At 26.5% G+C, this 22300-nt stretch overlaps 1 protein-coding gene across 3 annotated transcripts in view; it reads right to left on the bottom strand.

Annotated features, from left to right (window-relative positions):
* The window catches only part of LOC129985284 (transcriptional repressor CTCF-like), a 32636-nt gene extending 10492 nt beyond the window's left edge, over positions 1-22144 (bottom strand). Inside the window, exons 1-7 of one of the 3 annotated variants that reach the window (XM_056095260.1) lie at positions 22052-22144; positions 18072-18252; positions 13209-13322; positions 9323-9544; positions 3889-4800; positions 2221-2487; positions 676-837 (exon numbers count right to left, since the gene is read on the bottom strand). In XM_056095260.1, the coding sequence (XP_055951235.1) occupies positions 676-837; positions 2221-2487; positions 3889-4800; positions 9323-9544; positions 13209-13322; positions 18072-18251 (1857 nt within the window). In that variant the 5' untranslated portion in view covers position 18252; positions 22052-22144. Of the gene's footprint in view, positions 1-675; positions 838-2220; positions 2488-3888; positions 4801-9322; positions 9545-13208; positions 13323-18071; positions 18253-21695; positions 21871-21995 lie in introns of those variants that run through there. The other 2 variants (XM_056095258.1, XM_056095259.1) reach the window with 2 other exon arrangements.
* Positions 22145-22300: the final 156 nt, after the last annotated feature.

Raw genomic sequence — 22300 nt, 5'->3', positions numbered from 1 at the left:
GTAAAATGTACATTTTGTATGAAATTGAAACTTAATATTCGGAACTTTTTTGTACCCATAGAAGTTTAGCCCTACAGTTTATCATATAGCCACGACTACACATTTTTTTTCCATTATTATTTTTTTGTGATGTAAACAATACGTTGTAAAAAGAGACTTTTATTTTTATTACAGTATCATTAGAATGCGATTTGTGCCACTGGAATATTGTTTAATTTTAAATGTAGGCATTTGGTACATTTTAACTGTTTTGTTTAATTTTTTTTTAAAAAATTAAAAATTTTTAAACAATTTTCTTAAATTACAATTAGTTATTCAAAGCATAGACATTTTTTTCATAAAAAAATAAATATAAAGTCATGCATTCTAGGGTTAAGAAAATATATAAATATTCAATATGAATTGCAAGCTTGAAATCTGAACAAGAATTTAAAAAATGCTAGAGTGACCATTTGGAGCTAAAAATAACACAGTAATATAAATAGAAGGACATTATTAATAAAGTTAACCAAAATTTAAAAAATTAATTACTTCAAACATTCTTTTCTATCATTTAATTTTTGGAACAAGAAAAAAAATGGTTCTATATTTCTTAGACTAACATTTATATTAATTTTGACTAGACTTTCATATTAATTATCAGAATACATAATAATAAAAAATAATAAAATTTACTTGCTGATCTTCATTTTCTGTCAGATTTCTTTTCAATTCCTCATCATCTTCCCCATCCTCATCATCTCCGAGTCTTCTGGACTCTCCCAGTTGCATAGCTAATTCTTTTTCAGAAATGGTAGCGTCAGGATCATGAACAGCAAAATGACGCATGAGATTTCCCTTTACAACAAAAATATAATAAATATGCTGGTTACAAAGATCAAAATTTAACAAATAAAAATTTTTGTTTATCAAGAAAAAATGTGGATATATTTTAGTTTTTGATAAAGTACAATTGTGGATATATTTTAGTTTAAGTAATGTACAATTATTAAACACTGTTAATAAAGCAGAAAAGCTATTTGATATTTACAACATCAAGATATAAATTATTGAATGGCAATATTCCTAAGACTGCTTGAACATTAATTTCATTTATAGTTCAGATCATATTATGATTAGCCAGTAAATAAAAAATTTGACAAGTCCAAATTTAAAATAGTAGATCCAGATTTCTGTTGATGATCTAAGAATAAAGCAATCATAACATACTTTGGAAGATATTAAATCTGAAAATGATTAGACTAAAATTTTGTTTTCTAAATAGAAAATTATATTTGAGCAGAATTATTATTATTATTATTATTTACAAATGTGCACTAGAATCTATATTTTATATTACAGCAGTAATAGTACCTTAATATTCATGTTACTATCATTAAGAATAATTATTAAAAAACATGTTACGTAATGATGTCATTTAAGAATCAAGTAACCATATCTAACTAAGGAAGACATTATATACAAAAACTGATTACTCAAAAATTTGATTTTTTATAAATGTCCACATCATTTTCATTTCATGTTACAGTAATTATAGTATCTTAACAAACATGTTATCATCATTACAATTGTGCTTCCTTGGAAAGCATGCATGAGCTTGTGATATTATATATAACATATCTACAGCTTATTTTTGATCCATTCATGTCTAATATTATATATCATTTCCACTTCAATATAGATACCATATAGTTATATAACACATACAAATATATTTATTTTCTCATCAATCATTTCATCTCATTTTAAAGCCTGTAAAATATTATGATCTATCCCTAATAGCACAAAGCTATTATAAAAGAATTTTTGAACTTCAACAAATAAACAATACTTTAACAACACAATACGTTATCAAAAATATATTATAACAAAGCTTATTGAATTTTGAGGAAGTTTTATATATATAGATATGTTAAACATTGTTTTTTTTTTTTTTCCTTTACTATTTTCTTTTTCTTCTTATTTATAAGGAAATAGCCTAAATCTATATTCATATAGATTTTTACCTTGGAATATTGTAACTACAAACATGGAATATTTGTTCAATAAAAAAAGTTTTTATTTAAAAAAAATCATAAAAAATAAAAAACAAAAATTTTTGAATAATTCTACTATCTTTCACATATATTCTTCTTTTAAAGTACAAATTAAATTCAATTCAGTTTCAGATAACAAAAACCTTTCTAAAGAAAAGTTTACACCTAATTGTAAAAATCTTACTTTGTGACGGAAAGCTCTGTAGCAAACAGCACAAATGTGTGTCTTTTCTTTAGGCTCTGGTTTTACATAATCTGGATTGTGATAAAGGTTTTTATGCCTTTTCAGGAGCTGCTTTTGCCGAAAACACAGATCACATTCATCACAATGGAAAGGCTTTTGGTCTGTGTGAACTAACATGTGAGTTTCTAGGTGGCGTTGAGAGATGGAAGCATAATCACAGAGATCACATTTGAAACATTTTTCACCATCATGACTCTTTACATGGATCTAACAAAAATGAAAACAGAAAAAGAAAATTCTAAAACTTAAAACAATAAAATGCTTTCTCTCTTCAATTAATTCCATTATAAAATGTACATTAACTATAGAAAACATTGCAGGTTTTCCAAATGCACTAAAAAATTTTCTTTGTTAAAAGCATGGATAAGATGTAAGATTTGTAGTGATACATACAGAGAAAAAAAAACATGTTACAAGTAAGTTTATTAAAAAATTGAAACAATATTTATTTCCAAAAAATACAAAAATGGATCAATTATCTGTTCTAAAAAGAAAGGGATGATTTATCAATCAAGGTTTGTGTATTAATATTAGCTACCACACATTTAAAATTTATATTTATAATGAATGCTTGGAGAAAAAGAAAGCATTAAAAATAATTTGATCTTTTGTCCTAATCTATTTCAACTATTTTTATTAAAAAGAGATCTGTAATACAACAATTTCAATACTATATAATGTATTTTGAGTATTGGATATAAAATACATTTTCTAAAAACTACAGATACTGTGATAATAAAATAAATTCAAATGCTCAACACCACTAAATTAACATTGAAAAAAAAAAAAAAAACCTTGAAAGCATATTTTTAAATGATGCAGTTGGAAAAATTTATCCTTATTATTTTCTTAAAATAAAAATTTTACCAAAGTAACAAATAACCAAAACTATGTTGATTTTTTTATATTGTACTTTTTTATAGTTATTTTGAATATTTCAATTCATCAAGAAGAAAAAAATCTAGTATACCAAATGTAATTTTTTCTTCACATGATGTCAAATGACAACTTTATATTTTAGCAGTTGAAAATAGTCTGTATTTTACTGTTTCTAAACTTTCTTTCGCCTAAATTTTCCATATTGCAATAAACCTTCTTGATTATGCATATCACTGCACATTTTTATAATTTTCTTCTTTTACACTTATTACTCACATTTGGAACAATTATCAATCTCATATCAACATTGTTCAATAAAAAAGTTTTCATATATCATTGAAATTTCTAACATTACTGCAAACACTCAAAATGCTTAATATTTATTCAACTTTTAGAAAATTCATTCTCTTTCAATATCATCCAATAACTACTTAGAAACATCATTGGTTCAATAAAAAGATGTGTGTTTTTTCATTGTTCCTAAGGATTTCTCATATCAAAAAAACGTTGCCAGTACACTTTTTTTTTTTTTTACAATTATAACATGAAACGCACCACAGGTTTGAAGAAAGATCATATATTTAAAATAAACAGCACATGCAGCTTTTTTTAAAAATAAAATATATAAAAGTAAGAAATAAACATACTTTATGTTGTTGAATTTGAGTTGATTTAAAAGTCCAAAAGTATAAACATTTTTTTACTTGAGATTCATCAATTTATTCATACCTTGTAACTATATCTGTCAAGGAAAACTTTTCCACATCTCTTGCAACGATGTGGATTGTCACTAGAATGAAGCTTTTCCATATGTATACGAAGATCAGTTTTTCTACCACAAGTGGTTGGGCAATATTCACATTGAAACACTGGTTTGTTTCCAGAATGGATCAGTTTATGAGCTTTCAAACTATTTGACTGAGTGAATCGAGTTTGGCAGATGTCACATTCATATGGTTTTTCCCCAGTGTGAATGCGCAAATGGCGCTTTAACTTGTAAGTATCTGGACTAGCATAAGTGCAATGAGGACACTGATAAGGCCTTTCTCCAGTATGACAACGCATGTGTCTTTTTAGTTTACTAAGTTCCACACTAGCATAATCACATTCAGTGCATTTGTGGGGTTTTTCATGAGTATGCTTATATCGTATATGACGTACTAGTTCTCCAGAAGTTGTGAAACAGGATTCACAGTCTTTACAAGGATGTGGGCGTGTTCCAGTATGAGTATTCACATGATTTTGAAGTGATGCTAAAGTCTTAAATCCTCTTTCACAGACACCACATTTGTGAGGACGTTCATCTGAATGAGACTTCATGTGCCGAGATAACAAATACCTTTTAGGACTGGTATAGCTGCAATAGGCACAGACATGTTGCTGAGATACAAGCTGAGATCGCCTTGTTGACAATCTTATTGTTCGCATTTTGTGTTTATTAGAGTCTACTTGCTTCGTCAGAAATGCATCCCCAAATTCTGAGACATCATTCAGATTGAATACAGACATGGATGCATCTTCAACTAATTTATCTACCCCATCTTCAGCCTGGGAAACAAACAGCACATAGCTAAGTTCTCCAGGGTTAGTATCAGATGGAACTATGGTTACTGTCTGGTAAGAACTTCCATTATCTAATCCCTGAAAGAAGAAGGAAATTTCGTAATGTAATGGAAAATAAAAATTCTTAAACTATTACAAAAATTGCTTTATACTTTCACTTGTTTTGAAGACGGTTATTCCAAAATTACAAAGAAACAGCAATATAATACAACAGCAAGATTAAATAATTGCAATTTTTTTCTTTTAAATTTGCATAGTTTGTACATTAAAAATCATTTGACATATATAAAAACTTAAACACCCCACAAAAGAATATGTATATCTTTTTGTATATAGTAACCACAAATTGTTGAAAATGGTATTGCTGTATTTTTAAAACCAAACAGCATTTTGCAACATTAAATGGTGTAGTATAAAATATATATAGATTAGATTGTTCTTTTCAAATTCTTTTACATTTAAAAATTTTCAGCATTTATAAGCAAAAAATGGTACTTGTTACGGAGACCAAAAAGTGGCAAGAAAAATTTCACCAATTTGACGAATTCAGTCAACAACCCATATACATACTAGAGTATGATTTTATAATTTGGAGAAATTTTTTCTTGGTGCCTTTTAGTTGCCTTTCAAAATAAATAGTACAGCAAAAACTTCTAAGAAAATAATCTTGCCTTAAAGAACTTCATTAGAATTTGTTTTATAATTACTTCCAATTGAAAATACTTTTATTTGTCATTCATTAAAGCTTTATTATACCATCCTTCTTATTCTAGGACATTATAAAATATTTTGGAAGAAATGGAGTCTTAAGAAATAAAAAATTGTGCTTTAAATAAATAAAATGCATGACACCTGTATTTAATTGTTCTAGCTTAATTTCATTTAATCTTCTTAATTTTGTTTCTTTCTTGGTTCAAGTGCATTTAATTCACACAAATGTAATTAAAGATAATATTAATATAATTTTAATTGAAATGCATTTAAGTTATGAAATATTTGGTTCATTCAGAATTACTAGTTAACATCATCATCAAAATATCAGGCTGCAATAACTCGAAAGCAGAATTTTCATTTCTACTTTTATTTTATAATATACATGTTGCATCTCTCTATATATTATCCTTTTTGTACCCTTAAAACTTAATCTAACATCATTTATAGAGGATTTGGATAAAATTGTGAATTGTGATTTTTTTAAAGTTAATTTTTGTTTCATTGATTGTGCTGCCTTAAAACTTTTAAGTATTGATTAAATTTTTTGAAAATGTTTGAATTTATCTTGCTTTTTGTATTAAATAGTTTAGTTTAAATTTTAATAGACCCAGTATAATAATGCCACATATCTCTTTAAGCCTACTATTTTTTAGCTTCAGACAATCGAATAGAATTTTATTTCATTCAATAATTTATTAAAATTTTTAGTGCATTTTGCAATATTTTCTCCAAATGGTTTGAAAGTCAGATCTTTTACAATGGATTTTTCTTTCTTTTTTTTTTTTTTTGTAGCATTGCATTGTAAATACAGAATTTGAACATTTTTTTTTGTTACTAGTTACAACCAAATACTAATATGCCATTGTCATTCATTAGTAAAATTTTTAAGTATATGTTTTCCTATTGTTTTAAAAAGCTATTATTAAAATTTTTTAAATTTCTACCTTAGTAACAACTTTTATGATTCAATGACAGAAGTACAAAATGATAAGATCAAATTTTGTTTAAATGTTTGTTTTGACTCCTTTTATAATCAGAGTGGTTATAATTAAAGTGAAAATGTTTGAAAGATTATAGAAGAAAAACTATTTGAAATATGTTGAAGACATTTGGCATTTATTATACTTAGGGCATGGAAAAATGAATTCCACAGTGAAAAATTCGTTCATTTTTTTTAATAGGTTGTGTTGTATGTATTAAAACTTTTTTTTTTTTTTTTTTGCTTTCTTTATTATGTCACAATTGCTTGCCACTTTAATTAAAAAACATTTTGCTGAACAAAGTAGTGTGTCTAAAATACAACCATGATTTCATTAATGGTAGAATGTGCTCTTTTAGTAAAATGTTTTTAGCAAACTAATAGCAATTACAATTATTGCTTCGAAAGAATATTGTCATCCTAATGATTTGAGAAAAGGACAGATGTCTGTGAATGGCTTGAAGAGAATTATAAGTAAATTTGTAGATATGGGAGATTTCCAGGAACTTCTTAGAAGATGACATGCTGCAAATCAGGAAGTTTTGGAAGAAATTAAGAAAGCAAATGATTCAGTGATAGTGGATCAGTGACATGTAAGTACTAGAAGTTTAGCAAGGACATTATCAATATTATGGCCAAACACTACCAAAAGTCTAGCACTACGTTTTCCAAAGGTATCCATATAAAATTTTTAGCATCTGCAACTAGGACATCCATAATAAAGAAGAGATTTGCTAAATTTATTCTTTAAAAAAATTGATCTTGGATTCAAAAGATTTTGTGGACTGATGAAGTGCATTTCACTTTATCAGGACAAGTCAACACTCAGAATTGTAGAATGTTCATCCAACACACATACTGCTTTTGGAAAACCCATGCGTTCATGCAGTTGTTATAATTTGGTGTAGTATGACTGTTGACATAATTATTAGTCATTTTTTTCTGAAAATTTTACACCAACAGGATTCATTTGTTGTACCATAAACCGATACTATTTACAATAAAATTCTAGAAAATAATGTGATTCCTTGTTTTCCAAAATAAACTGTCTAAATTTAACAATATTTGTGCAAGATGGAGCCCTACCTCATATTGCTTAGTCTATTAAACTACTGCTTCATTAAACTTTTAGTGAGGATGGTATAATTTGTGTACCAACCGGATGTTTCTGAAATGCTTGCCCAGCCTGTTCACCTGATTTGAATCCGTGCGATTTCTAACTGCAGCAACATTTAAAAGACCACTTCTATAAGGACAAATTTAATTCTGTTGCAGATTTAACAAGTAATATTACTATATATATTCTAGCAATTTACCAGGAAAATTAGGTGCTATTGTAGATCATACTGTCTGCAGCATTTGATTGGACTCGAGGCTCACATATTGAGCAAATATTGCAATAATTCATTTCATATCTTTTAACAAAGAAAAATATATTGTAATTTCAATATATATAAAGTAGTGACAATAAAAAGCTCCACCTATCAAAAAAATTAAACTAAATTTTTTATTGAGAAAATTATCTCTCCATGTTATAAGTATAACAAATACCAAGTTTCTTCATCATACTCCAAATGGTTTTTCTTATAGAATCTTTCAAACACTAGGATTTTAATTATAATCACCTTGTGTTTTGGTACACATCAATTTGTTATTGCTTTGTTAACCTCGTAATAGAATTACTTTTCAATTACAGTTTCATTTTCTATATTTCATTTTTATTGTATTTATAAGAAAAGGCCTTTTTTTAAAGATAACTAAATTGTGAAAATATCCAGTTTCAATTCAGTGAACATCCAATTAAATCTTACTTTCTTTCAAATTTTGTATTAAAGTTCAATATTTTAGATCAATAAATAAATTGCTAAGAGCAAGTACACGCATACAAGGGAGTGAATAAGCATAAGTCTCCAAAATTAATATAGATGGGAATTCTGAAATTTCAATGTAAGTGAATGTGCCACTTATATTAGACACAAACCAGTAGAAAATATATGTGTGAACAGGAATCACAAAATCTGAAATTTCAATTTTTATCTCAAGAAATCTATGATAAACATGTTCACTGATGTGAAATATAACCGATATTTTTAGATGAGCACTAAAACAAAAAAAGTCCAGGCAAGACATCAATTTAATTTATGTGTTTGATAGATGTGTTAGATAGATAGTCTACTTAAGTAATGCTGCATATTCTTATTGCTGTCTATTGTGGCACATATAAAAAATAAATTCAATTCACTGACAATCTTAAGATGAAATCTTTCAATCATGTGGTGCAAAAACTTGTGATTGGTAGAAAGTTCTATGTTGCACACACCAATCTTAGACAACCTTTCTCAGTTATTAATTTTTTGCTGTTGAATCTGACTTTACAAATACATCTAGTTTTTATTTAATATTAAATGCTTTATTTTGAAAGCAGGTTAAAACAAAATTTATTTTTGAGTAAATTTTAATTAGCACTAATCACTATCATTAATTGTTATATTTTTCAATCTTATTGAGCAACAGAAATGAAAATTTTAAATAAGTAAATATATTCCATGTCAATACTTTAACAGTGAGGAAAGTCTATATTCTTGTTAATGATAACCTTAAGAAACAAGCTATTGATATAAATCTCCCAAGCAGTACATTATTCTTATCTTATATTTTTCAACTCAGGACAATGAGCTTTCAAATTTGTTAAGCACCACATTTTTGGCTTCCAACATAAATTTATATGTATATTAGAAATGTATAATTAAAAATTAATCAAAAATAGAATTGTAATTATTTTATCAGTTCATCATATTCTTTTATCAGTTTGAATATTAAACTAACTGTGATTATTAATATAAACTTTGGTTCCTGAATATAAAAACTTTTACAATTTTACAATAAAAGAAAGAGAAAAAAAATTACTGATAAAGTGGAATTCTTAGCTGCATTAGAAACAGCTTGCTCAGCAAACTGGGCAACCATTTCTAAAGTTTGTTGATCATCGATATGAAGTTCTTCACCAATGCCAGGGATGACTGTAGTTTCTTCATTTGTTTCATCTGACAGTTCACTTATTTGGTTTGTCATCACAGGACTCTTGTCTCCTAATCGAACTATTTCAGCAGTACTTTTTCTCATATGTTTCTGAAAAATTTAAAACATTTTTTTAACAGCTGATTCTAACAAAAATTTTTAAACTATATAAAATGAAATAAAACATATATGTATATAATATAATCATTCATACAAAATTATATAAATTATTAGAAAGAGCTATAACAGATGATAAAATGACTACTTTCTTACATTGAATTTTCTATGATTCTATTAAATATGAACTGAAAATGAAATATTTAAGTTCTTATTTTTATTTATTTTACAATGTATTACTTATACGGAAAAAAAAAAGGTTTTTTATTGAATTATTATTGTAAATCCATAAATATGTTTAAATTTATGAAATGCAGCTTCGAGCATAATTTTTCATTCCTATTAATTTCCATTTCAATATTCCATTCTTTCATTTAAAATGAAGTGAACCATTTGCTCTAAAATGCAACAAATTACAAGAGTAGATGTACAAACAAACAATACATAATAAATTACAAGTTAATAAATGTTAAATTTTATATGAAAATGAGAAAAAAAAGTTACATACCTTGTAGTATTTGTATCAGGGGAAAACATCTACAAAAGCATTTTAACTATATATACTACTATTACTACTAAGTAATTTTTATAACATGTTGGACACTTAGAACATTTTTCAGGTTGACAACTTTGATTTTATGATATTTTGATGCAGAAAAATCTGCTTTTCATAATATCTACCTTTTTCATTTACAATCCTCATTTAATTAATGGCAGTAAAAAAGCCTTTTCCACCTTAGTTTTGATTTCACAACCATTTATGAATGTCAATCTAATCAAGTATAAAAAGAACTTGACAACTGTATAACTTCTGAATCATTAAGCTACATATTAAATTTATATTTTATGTTGTTTTGCTAATGTCTCAATTCATGAAACATTTGATTTTGTTATGTACTGAAAATTTCTACTCTTCTCTGATTTTTTCAATTAACTTGCTTTCAGACTTCTTCAGTGCTTCCTTTATAATTTTTCAACATTCATTTCAAATTCTTTTTTATTTTAAGTCATTAAATTCATCTGTAATATGTTACCTTTTCTTATTTTTTTTTCCTTCAATTAGTGATTATAATCTTTGTATGTCTATTTTTTTTTTTTTTTAATTCTTTTGCCGTTTGAAATTTTCCTACTCAACACTATTTGTTTCAATTCACTTAAAACCAAACATTTCGTAACATGTTTCTTCTTCAATATCTTCAGCATCAATATTTTTATTTAAGCAAAAGTCTGTTTTATACAATGGCTAGAACATCTGATGGTGTCATCAGAATTTAAATTATGCTCCACAATTTCTAAAATGACTTTTGATATTTTAAATATTTTGATAAAGCTCATCAAATTGATTCTTGGACATTTCAGATTTCTCAAATTCTACCAAAATGCAAGCGGCATCAATCAAAAAGTTGTTAAATTCTTTAAAATAGAGTCATATTTTTCCTTTTTCAATTGCAATCTGCCAGGATAGAAAGAATGGCTTTCATATTGTTATAAGAGCAATGATCATCAATCTAAGAGGCCATACTCATTACTTTAGCAAGTAAATAGCTGAAAAAGGTTTTAAAAAATCTACTAAGTTATAAAATTCATGTTTCAACTCTATTGCCCCCCCCCTTTTTTTTCCCTGAATAGTAAGATTTTTAACATAATGTCCCCACAGAATTCCATTCTAACTTTGCTGATATCAACATAAAAGTTTTTGGTAGAAAAAAAATTTTAATTAGGAAATGCTATTTAAAATTATTAGATCTTCAAAACATTATTTTTCATTGGCACTGAAAGTTTTCAAACAGCCAGTGATAATTTCTTTTATATCATGTGCCAAAAATGGCAAAGATAAAGAATCTAATTTTTAAAATGATTGGATAAATTTGATGAATGATAAGAAAATCCAAATTCACCTGATAAAGTTTACCTTTGCTAAAGTTTTCAAGAAATTTATATAATTTAGGTTCTGGTGTAAGAAATCCGACCTTTTCAGCAACCTGAACGTATAATACAAAGTCGCTCCATATTTCATTTGCATGTTCAGCCGCATGCAAATGAAATCCTCTAGCCATCTGGTTCTAAAAAATTCAGGGGAGGGGGGGAGAGTACCTCAGTCATTGAAAATTTTAGATTGTCCTCCCTTCTCTCAAGTGAATTTTTTAAGTAATACACAATATAAAATAAAAAGAGACCAGTATTCCATTAGGATACTATTTCGGCACATGTAAATGAATTATTGACAAAATGCAGATTATTCAAATTTATCAACAATACTGAATTTTCTTTTGGAATTTCATCACTCAATAAATTAAATTTAAAAAAAAAATACTTAATATACTGATGGACTATCTATTGAGATATATTCAATCTTTCTCAATCTAATTTTTCCATAGAATTATAAAATTCTTGAAAAATATCTTTAAATTGAAAGTTGAAGCCACATATCTTGTTTCAACCTCCATACTTTTCTCATTCCAAAACCAAATATGTATCTCCACCAGCAAGATTTCATGAATGTTTCCTCAAATATTAGTCTTATATGCATTAAATTCAAGCAGATATTTAAATAAAATACTCTTAATATATGCAACCATGTTCCAAAAATAAATATTAGTAAGAGCATTTTATTGGCCTACAAGAAAACTTTTTGGCAATCTTGCTATCTGAGGATGCTTCTTAGAAAAATGTGAAATCTTATAAAAGTTATATGACTAATAACCTTCCACAAAGCTCTGCATTTAAGCAAATTTGAAGACACATTAATAGGCATAATAATATTATCCGCATCTGCTGGTCAGTTGAACATTCCTTATCAATTGTGATAGTAATTCTGCTATTTCTCCTTTCCTCAAACCATTTAAAGTAAAGATTAATGATTGGTAACACTCTCATAAAAATATACTTTTTCATTTATGAAACTTTCAAACCAAAATCAAATCACAAACTAATTTTCTTTTCGCTCCCAGAAAATAATAGATGCACACTTTCACATATTTTTAATGACTTTTCAAAAATTTAAAGAAAAAAAAAGAACTTTTCCAAAGCCCCAAATATAGCAATAAATAAAATAAATTCATGAATTTTTCAAAGACAGCAGAAATCCAGTCACAATAATAATTTCAGTAATTGCTTTATATACAGTTTTTATAACATTAAATCATTGGATTGTGTATAGCTAGAAACAGTATCATAATTTTTTGTTAGTGAAATTATAACTATGATGAAGAACAAGCTTACAAAAAAAAAAAAAAAAACAGCCTACAAAAACATATACAAGATTTATAGAAAAAAAAATATATTATGTTATATTTTCTGAAATAATAAACATAAGTTCATTTGTAAAACAATTTTTAAAATTGCAATTATTGTTTCAATAATGAAATTGTTTGAATGTGCATTTGCATGTACCATAACAATATTTTTAATTATGTAGGAAATGTCCTACACTACATATTTTAAAGTTTATAAAATACTTACCACAATCACTCTAGTTAAATACATTAGCAATAAAAATTATGTACTAAATAAAAATCTCATTCTAAAATGTGAAAAGATATTTAACTCCTCACTAAGTTTTTCTTTCTAAAATAATAAAAATATTCTGAAATAATTTCATAAAAAAAATCATGCTATAATTACACAATCTAAAATAATTTCAATTGTTAGCACTTACAGTATTTTTGTTTTTGACATTATTTACATTTATCTGATGTGGATTAGAAACAATGCCAGAATAATACTCTGGATCATCTTCAGGTTCATCTTTAATGTCAATTCCACCATTCAACTAAAGAAAAATAAATAATTTATATTGATAAGATGATATAATTAAAACACTGAGCTAGTATTATTTTAAAGCATTAATTTATAATGTAAGCTTAAAATATTTTTTATCACTAGTAGCATACTACCTAATGGAAGAGGAGGGGGAACAGTAAGGTTTGACCAACACTGAGAAAGAATGTAATGATGTTTCTCTGAAATCTTTGCCATATCTTTATTTACCTTCTAGTTGAATAGCTCATTATGTGAACAAGATACTTAAATATTGTCAAAATACTTAGAGAATTTTTTTTCCTATGTAGTTTATTATTCTTATTGTACAATTTCAAAAGAAATAATGACTTCCAAAGAAATAATGAGGTTCATTTTAAAATATAGAATTAGGACCTAATAATCACATTTTTTAATTCAATTATAATAGCAAGTACTATTTCTATATTTTAGCAATTTAAAAAAACAACACAAAAACCACATTCAACACAAAGGTTCTATGTGTTATTATAGTAGCATATGTGATATATTTAAATGTGAAAGAAAACATTTAATATTTGCAAATAAATAGTGCATTTTTGCATTTATTTCCTAATTTTCAATGGTATATTTCACATTAGAAAGAAAGAGCTTCAAATTATAATAAATAAATATATTACAAAACAGACATAAGCACAGATGGGAAAATTTGTATGTTTTACTGAAAAGTGTGATAAACTTGCTCGTAGTGATAGTCAGTTCTAACGATATTAATGCCACTGAATGTGTTATATAAGAAACTTTTATAACTGTATGATGCAAGACTAATTTTTTTACCAACAACTATACATTTTAAAGATAATGATACTTCAAAGCCTATTTTGAATCTTTATAGTGTACACACAAATTTTAATTTGAAATACATTGAAACTTCCTTTGCAAGCACATGCAGACATTAGTAGAGGAATGTAATTTTTATCAATCTATTCATTTTGTAAAATGCTTCAATGTTCAAAAATTATACTGTTGCAATTGAAGTAATGTTTCTGGTTTAAATGCATTTTACTTCCTTGCAAAAATGCAACACATATTTGCCAAATCAATTTTTAACAGACTTTCCAAAAAGTTCTTTTTCTTTCTTCAATCCCCTTGACATCCAAGCATTCGATGATTGTATTTTTGTACCATTTGATGAAATTAGTTAACTATAAATAGTATTGATTAGTAGTATATATTTTCTAACTTTTAGTATAGTATTATAATTCGTATAAATTAGTAATTTATACTACTAATTAGAAGCATATATTGTCATAAATAAATGCATAAACTCATCTAATTACACATAAATAATCACATTACTCAAACATTTTATTTTGATTTCACTATTCTTGGATATTTTTATCCAATAAAGAAAACATTTAACAATCTGACTCAAATACAATTTTAAAGCAATCAATACAAATTTTAAAATATCATTCACATATTTGAAAGTCAGTTCAAGATTGTCAAATTAAAATACATGTCTTAGGTATGCATAGAATCTAAAAATGATTTTGGTATTAAAACATGAATATAATCTTAAGCAGGATAATTTTATATAGAAGAATAAACTTTTGAATATCAATTTACATAATTTTTAACAATGGTATAAGCAAACTATTGGAAAAGTCCTAAAACCTTCATGTTCGAATATTGGCACTACCTTTCATTGCTAAGGTTTGAAGTCAACAATGTCATAAAGTGATAAAAAAAATCCAGATCTAAACTTACTTTTCCTATTGTTTGGATAGCATAGTGTAGCTTTTTTAAAAGAGAGAATAAAAAGAATAACAAATACTGCACATTTAAAGTATTTGATCTTCTTGATGAAGATTCTGGTGCCAAATGTGGTGACTTGGCATCATGAAGTATCTGGAAAATTTGGGGGCTTTCTGAGAGTTTGATAAAAAGCTTGTTACAGTCACTGCTTTTGTACTTTCACTGAACAATTGTGACACATGGTTATCAGTGTTCGATTGTAATGAAACTGCTGAACTTGGCCACGGACTTGAGCCAATTTCTTGTAAAATTTTTTCATGCTCTGTCAGTGACATAGTGCATTGTTATAGTAACCAATTGAAAACTAGATTGCTTCTGCTTTATTAAAAATAAATATTTGTGAAAAATAGTGTAAATAAATTTGTCTGTTTCAATTAAAATCCTTTCAATCCATAAATCCATCCAAAATGTAAAGGACTGATGTTAGAAATGGACTGGAACAATGAAAACTACAGCAAAGACTAAAAAAGAAACAAAATTTGAGCAACTGCTTCATTTATGAAAGGAATGCAGGCTAGTATATTAAATGTAGTAAACACACAGATGGATACTATTTAAAAGAAAAGTGACGATAAATGATAAGTGATCACATAATGCAGAAAAATGTGAATAAGAGAAAAAAATTTATATGAATACTGAAAGTGCTGGTGGAAATGAAGACAAAAAATGTTCTATTAAAGAAAATGCATCAGAATAATAGAAGTAATGGTGAAAGTGAAAATTAAAAAGATGATGATAATAATATAATAGAAGTAATGATGCACCCTTTCATTTAATATAGATTGAGGAGAAAGAAAGCAGATCAGCAGATGAAAATAATAAAAAGAAGCCAAAGAAACTAGTAATGATGCTGAATCAAGCAGGGAAACAGAAAGTAATAGAGAAGGATCTGAGTTTAGAGGTCTTATTGCTGAGATATTTGATAAGTGATGATGAATTTGAGAGCTAATAAATTTGAAAGATATCTAAGTTTTGATGCAGAAAAAAAATATAAACTCAAACAACAGTGCTGTGAAAGTAATAAAGAGAAAATGGCAAAGATAATATTTTATTTTGAAGATAAAGAAGATATTAGTGAGAAAGAAGAAATTGAGAAAACTTTTTATATCATTGAAATGTTCCTGAACTACCAAGGAAAGAAGAAAAAAAAAAAAAAATGCAGAAAACCACAGAAGAAGAAAAAGAAAAACAGATGTGGGAAAACCACAGAAGGAAAAGAAAATAAGAGTTTGATTCCTAAAATGATGAGGATCAAAAAGTGAGAGAATTTTCTATTGGATTGCAATTTGATGCTCAAAAGAAGAAAGAAGAAAACAAACAGAAGTTCTTAAGGTAAAAATAATGTGAATGAATTTAACAAACTGAAAGAGGTCTCAGCATCGAAGTCTCCTGCATATCCTGAAACTTACCCACTCTACTTAAAAAGCGATAACTATTGTAGTATTTGATTTCCAAATTTGAAGCATCACATAAACTTCATTTCAATTGAGGGAAAAATTTTACTCCAATCAATTTTTTCAAATCAACAAAACACAGCCACCTTTCTACACCCACAACTAGACAGAATGGTAAAATAGTTTAAGCAAATGATCCTAAGTAATCTTTCCCTCATAATCTCAGAGAATCAACAAAACTGGGATTGGAAATCACCTTTGTTCCTGCTAGCTTATTTGCCATTCATAAAATAACTGGATTCATTCAATACTGAATGCTCATCAGCCATGAACTGCATCTGCCCTATGATCTCTTACTCTGTTTTCCAAATTTTTATCTTATTCAGATTTATCTTTCAAAATATACATCTTTGGTCTGAGAACTATGCTCAGAATCTTCAGGCATGGTTAGACATTTCTGAGTTTGCTCTAGCTTGGATCAACATAGCAATGGAGAGGATAAAGACCATATATGATATGAGAGCTACAGGACATGAATTTCAACAAGGTGAGCAAGATGTGATTCTGGAACCTGATTTGATGCAAGGGACTTTCTCCATAACTGCAATCATACTGAAAAGGCTCTTATATGCTTCTGAAAAGACTGAATGATATAGTGGCTTGGGTCTGAAAATCATCAAATTTTAAGCCTAGAGTTGTCCATTATGGTCAGGTAGCTCCTCATTACGATATTACCTCCTAAGGAAAGATTAACTGAAACTACGATTCTTTTCTTTTGAAAATCATGCACAACATGTTTATTTGTCTGAATCATAAAATTTTTTCCTAAATTTTATTATTCTTTTGAAATAGAAATTCTTATCATCCTAAGGATATTATTATTTTATAATAGTTGCTTTATTATTCTATTATAATTTTAGAATGGTTTTAAATTGCTTTTTGCTCAGAGATTATAATGCCCTGGATGTGCAATCTTTGAAGAGATGGTAATGTTAGGAATTCTGTAAACTAAAAGCATTTTGACAACATTTTTTACAATAGATGGCAACATATTTAGCAAGTTGGCATTGAGAAAATTCAACTCTTTTTTTGGAAATTTTTGGAGTCCACCAGGAGAATAAAGAAGTCTCAATGTGAAGGACATAATACTAATATTTTATTATTTATAGACTTTATATTTCTCACAAATTTATTTATTTAGCAAATAAAATAATACTTCATCCCCTCCCCTCAAAACATCAGCCCTAGAAAAGGAGAGACAATCATAAACCTAACCCTATGGATGTGTTATGAGAGAAATAACTTAAGCCATGAAAATAGCAAATTCCTGCAACTTTGTGATATTAGACTGTTGTACTTATGTACAGAAGGAATCTTTGTATACAGAGCTCCTGTATACATCTGATAGATTCAAGAATAATAAACTATTATATTTTTGTTGTTTACCAATAACTGTAGTCAATCTAAATGAAAATATTAAATTATGATTTTCATGCATTTTTAATTTGTGCATATACACAAAAACTTACAGAAAAATCATGTAAGATTAATACATTCCATGCTATACTTGCCTCACTTTCTGATAAATAATTACACAGTTCTTCAGGACTTAAACACTCCTCATCAGAGTCCTGTTCAATTAAGGAATTGGATTCATCTGCATCTTCTCTTTCTATTTCTTTATGAAAAGAGGCAAGATAATTCCGAATGTCAGAAGCATCCTCTTCTTCTTCATGATTTAATTCATCCATTCTATCAAAAGATTCATAGTTGATGCAATTTTCTTTCCAAAAGATAATAAATGAAAAAAATTATCTAATTTTACACATTAGATAATTTAATTTTCTTTAATGGTATTAATACATGGTGCAAATTATAAAATAAAATATGCATGGAAAATCTTACAAAAACAGCATATTTATAAATTGACTTTCTTTGAAGTTACTGGCATTATTTAATTTTTTTTATGATAGTAAGGTAATTTTAATGGAGAAAATTAAATAAAAAGAACAAGACAGCATTTTATTCATGGAGGATATTGTAATTAATGCAATGATAAAATCAAGTAATAAAATATAATTCACAAAAAAAAATAAATGTGCAGAATATAATAAATATGTTACATTAGAATAAATTAAATGTTTAACAACTGACAATATTACTACTTGATATAAATTTTTTATTTAATTTTCATTATTTATTAGAAGGCATTGATGTTTTAAAATCATAATGATACCAATTATATAATAATAATTAGCATTCATATAATTAATAAGTAGGCAAAATTAAAGAAAATGACAATATATTTAATTGTAACATGTAGTTAAGGATAATATAAGTTTTCAGAGTAATGGAATGCATATAAAAATATTAATAACCTAAATATGAGATATAGAGAAATTCCAGTAAATGTCATTAAATTAAACAAATTTCTTTATATATATAGATTTGTTTCATTACAAGTAACTTTGATGACTAAATGATTCACCAGAAATTTTGATTACAATTACTTTTATTTCAATAGTATAGAACCTAATTTCATGTTCATGATTCCACAAATTTATCCGACATTAAAGGTCGGACAAATTTATCCGACCCAGAACATCTGGCCTATAGCCATTGCTTAATGCAATGGCTATAGGCCAGATGTTCTGGGTTGTATAGAGATAACATATAGGCCAGACATCTGGCATTCATCATTATTATTAATTTTATTCATCTTTAAAATCGAACTTCTTCCAACAGGTGCAGAATTCAATTAAAGACTATTTATTTCTGTGTAAATAATACATTTTTATTTCTCCCTATCATCATATAGAAACATCACTGATTATTTTTTGAGAATGATTACTTTAAATAAAGAAAACTATTGACAGAATTATTAAGGAGATTTTCTTATATTCATAAACATTAATTTTCAGTTCTGTTTTCTAGTGGCATTCCACTTTACAAGCTGAAATTTTTCATATGTTTTGTTAACTGTATCAAGTTTTTGCAATTTTCATACTTTTGTAAAATTCAAAACTTAGAGAATAAATAATAATTTTTTTAAATTAAATTTCATACTTTTCAAAATACATTTAATTTTGAAATAGGCTAACTAATATTTTCTGAATTTTTTTTTTTTTTTTTTTTTTTTTTGTTTAGCTCCAAGGGTATAGGCTCTTATGAATCTGTATTGTTTAAAAAGATACAAATAAAAATCTCCTCAGTTTACAAATGATCAGTTATTTATCTATTCTGAGTTGTAAGCAACAAAATTTAAATAAAATGAATGTAGATAAATGAAATATCTGATTTAAAATAATTAGTTATTACAAATTTTACAAATAATGTTTATCCTATAGTGAAAGATTAAAATTTTCTGGGATAAAATAAAATGAAAGCAAGAGATCTCAATGAATGATTTATAAATAATTAGTTACATTTTAAATTCATTTCTACAAATAATCTATATGGTTACATTTTAAAGTGAATTATCATTATTGTTTTTAAAATCAGAATGAAAATTTTCCCATTGATAACAGGATCTGAGAATTTCAAGAAATGATTAAAAAAGCTACACGAAATATGAATATTATCTGGATTTATATCTTACCAGTAAAATACTTCAAATAAAAAAGATAGTAGAAATTAGAATTTCTGGACATAAAAGAATTCAATCATTGACAATAATTTTCTATTAGTTGACAATAATTTTCTATTACTTCAAAGTAGCTAAATTAACACCCAAAATTTATTAAACACAGAAACTTTATGTCATAAAATGTGTGGCTTTTTTGCCATCTATGCAATATCAGGCTGCTGCATTTAGCACATTTAAAAGCATTTTCACAATTATTTTACTAACATATACATCTAAATCATGCATGATATGTATTTCCACCTGAAATTATGTAATACATCTGCCTTTTGACAAAAAATAATAGAACTTACAAAATTGATTGGAATAGTTACTAAAATGTTAAATTTTTAAGCTTAGAACAGAATCAATTCATTGCATCTAGTTATATATAAGAAAATAGTAATGCATTTTATAAAATTTTAAATCCTTTTCATCAATTTTTTTTTTCAATTTCATCATAAGAAATACAGTATTTGAAACATAATACATTCAATCTGACTCATAATTTATTTTTCTATAGTTAGTCTTGTAATAAACAAAGAATCATATCATCATCAGTCATTTCATTAAATTTTTAAATTATAGAAAGAAATCACATTAAATTAATTTCATTTAAAAAAAACAATATAGATGAACCAGGAAAGTAAAATTGGCTTTGCGAGATATGTTGCCAAAAAAGGTCTGAATAATAAATTGAAGATATATGTTATTCTCTCAGTACATGTATGAATGCATAGTTATGTAAACAAACATCAGGCAAATTAGTATGAATTTGGCATTAACACTCTTAAGTATATGTCTTAAAAACAGTAAAAAATGTGATGTGAGGCTATAGTATAACTTCATGGTTTTATTACTTACCAATTATATACTAAGAATATAAGTATTTGATGATAATTATAATGTGAAAAATCTTGTTGCTGTGAATAATTTTGCAATAATTTTAAACTACTGCACCTGTTTAATACTAATTAATAAGAGATTATTAATAGAAAATAATATACTACTTATTTATCTAAAAATTCTTAGTAAGAGATTTAATAACAAAATTCATACATGAAATTTTATCATTGATATATTTGACATAAATGCTTCCTTCGTCTAAGAAATCTATAAATTAATATAAACATCATATCCATTTATATATGAAAAATAGTTTATAATACTTAAACTAAATTTCATACATTTAACAAATTTCAGTAGTCATTCTCAATGTAGATTTGAAAATGCAAACCGAAACCATTTTGTAATTAGTAAGAAATGATATCAGTGTTCAAATTTTTAAAACATTTTGCACTTTCAGCTATTGTATATGATTTCGCTACAATTCCTCAAAGCAACTTTCCATTAAACTTTATAGAAAGTATCATTATTTTAAAATAATTCATTCAATTAATTCCAAAGTAAAAAAAGCTTGGAAACTATCAACCACCCACCACTAGGTAACTACCACCCTGTCCACTAACAAAGAAATAATTATAAAGAGATAATGTTTGGATCATTTATTTCTTGTTGGATATGAAATCATGTTCTCTTATAAAGTAATGGAATTTGGTGGTAATAATTACACCTGTATGATAAAACGAATTGCAGATATTTCAGCAAGTACTCTAATTGATGTGTGGCTAATTTTTATTATTTTGCTACTAGACAGTTTCATACTGAATTTTCTCACTTAAGTCTTAATTTTCATTTTAATAAATTAAAAATCGATTATATCTTTTCCACATCCATCAAAATTCTGATATCAGAGTACTCTGGTGCTGATTTATAGAATTATGTTTCATTTGCTGGTGTAGCGCCATCTGGTTCAATAGACACAACACGTTTGAAAAATAAGGAAACCATTTAAATACTTTCTAATGTTTACCTATTTAATGCAGCCTTTAGAATAATGAATATAAAATGTGTTAATTAATGTAATACCGGAAATCAACTCCAGCAAACGTTGATTTACTTCACTATTTATAAAACATTTTAGGTAAACGTAACGACATTATTTACAGTTAGAAATTCAACAGTTAAATATATGAAACCATTTTGCGGAATAAGTTAACATGCTAAAAACCTCGAAAAAAGAAATCGGTCACAATCTATAGAGTAATTATATATATATATAATTAATTCAATCAGAGAAAATGCACCTCAGACTAATGATCCGGATTACTTTCCTAC

The sequence above is a fragment of the Argiope bruennichi genome, chromosome 9 (genome assembly GCF_947563725.1).
Source record: "Argiope bruennichi chromosome 9, qqArgBrue1.1, whole genome shotgun sequence".
NCBI classification, from domain to species: Eukaryota; Metazoa; Arthropoda; class Arachnida; order Araneae; family Araneidae; genus Argiope; species Argiope bruennichi.
The sequence above is the reverse complement of the archived record's forward strand: the minus strand, read 5'-3'. Positions and strand labels throughout refer to the sequence as shown.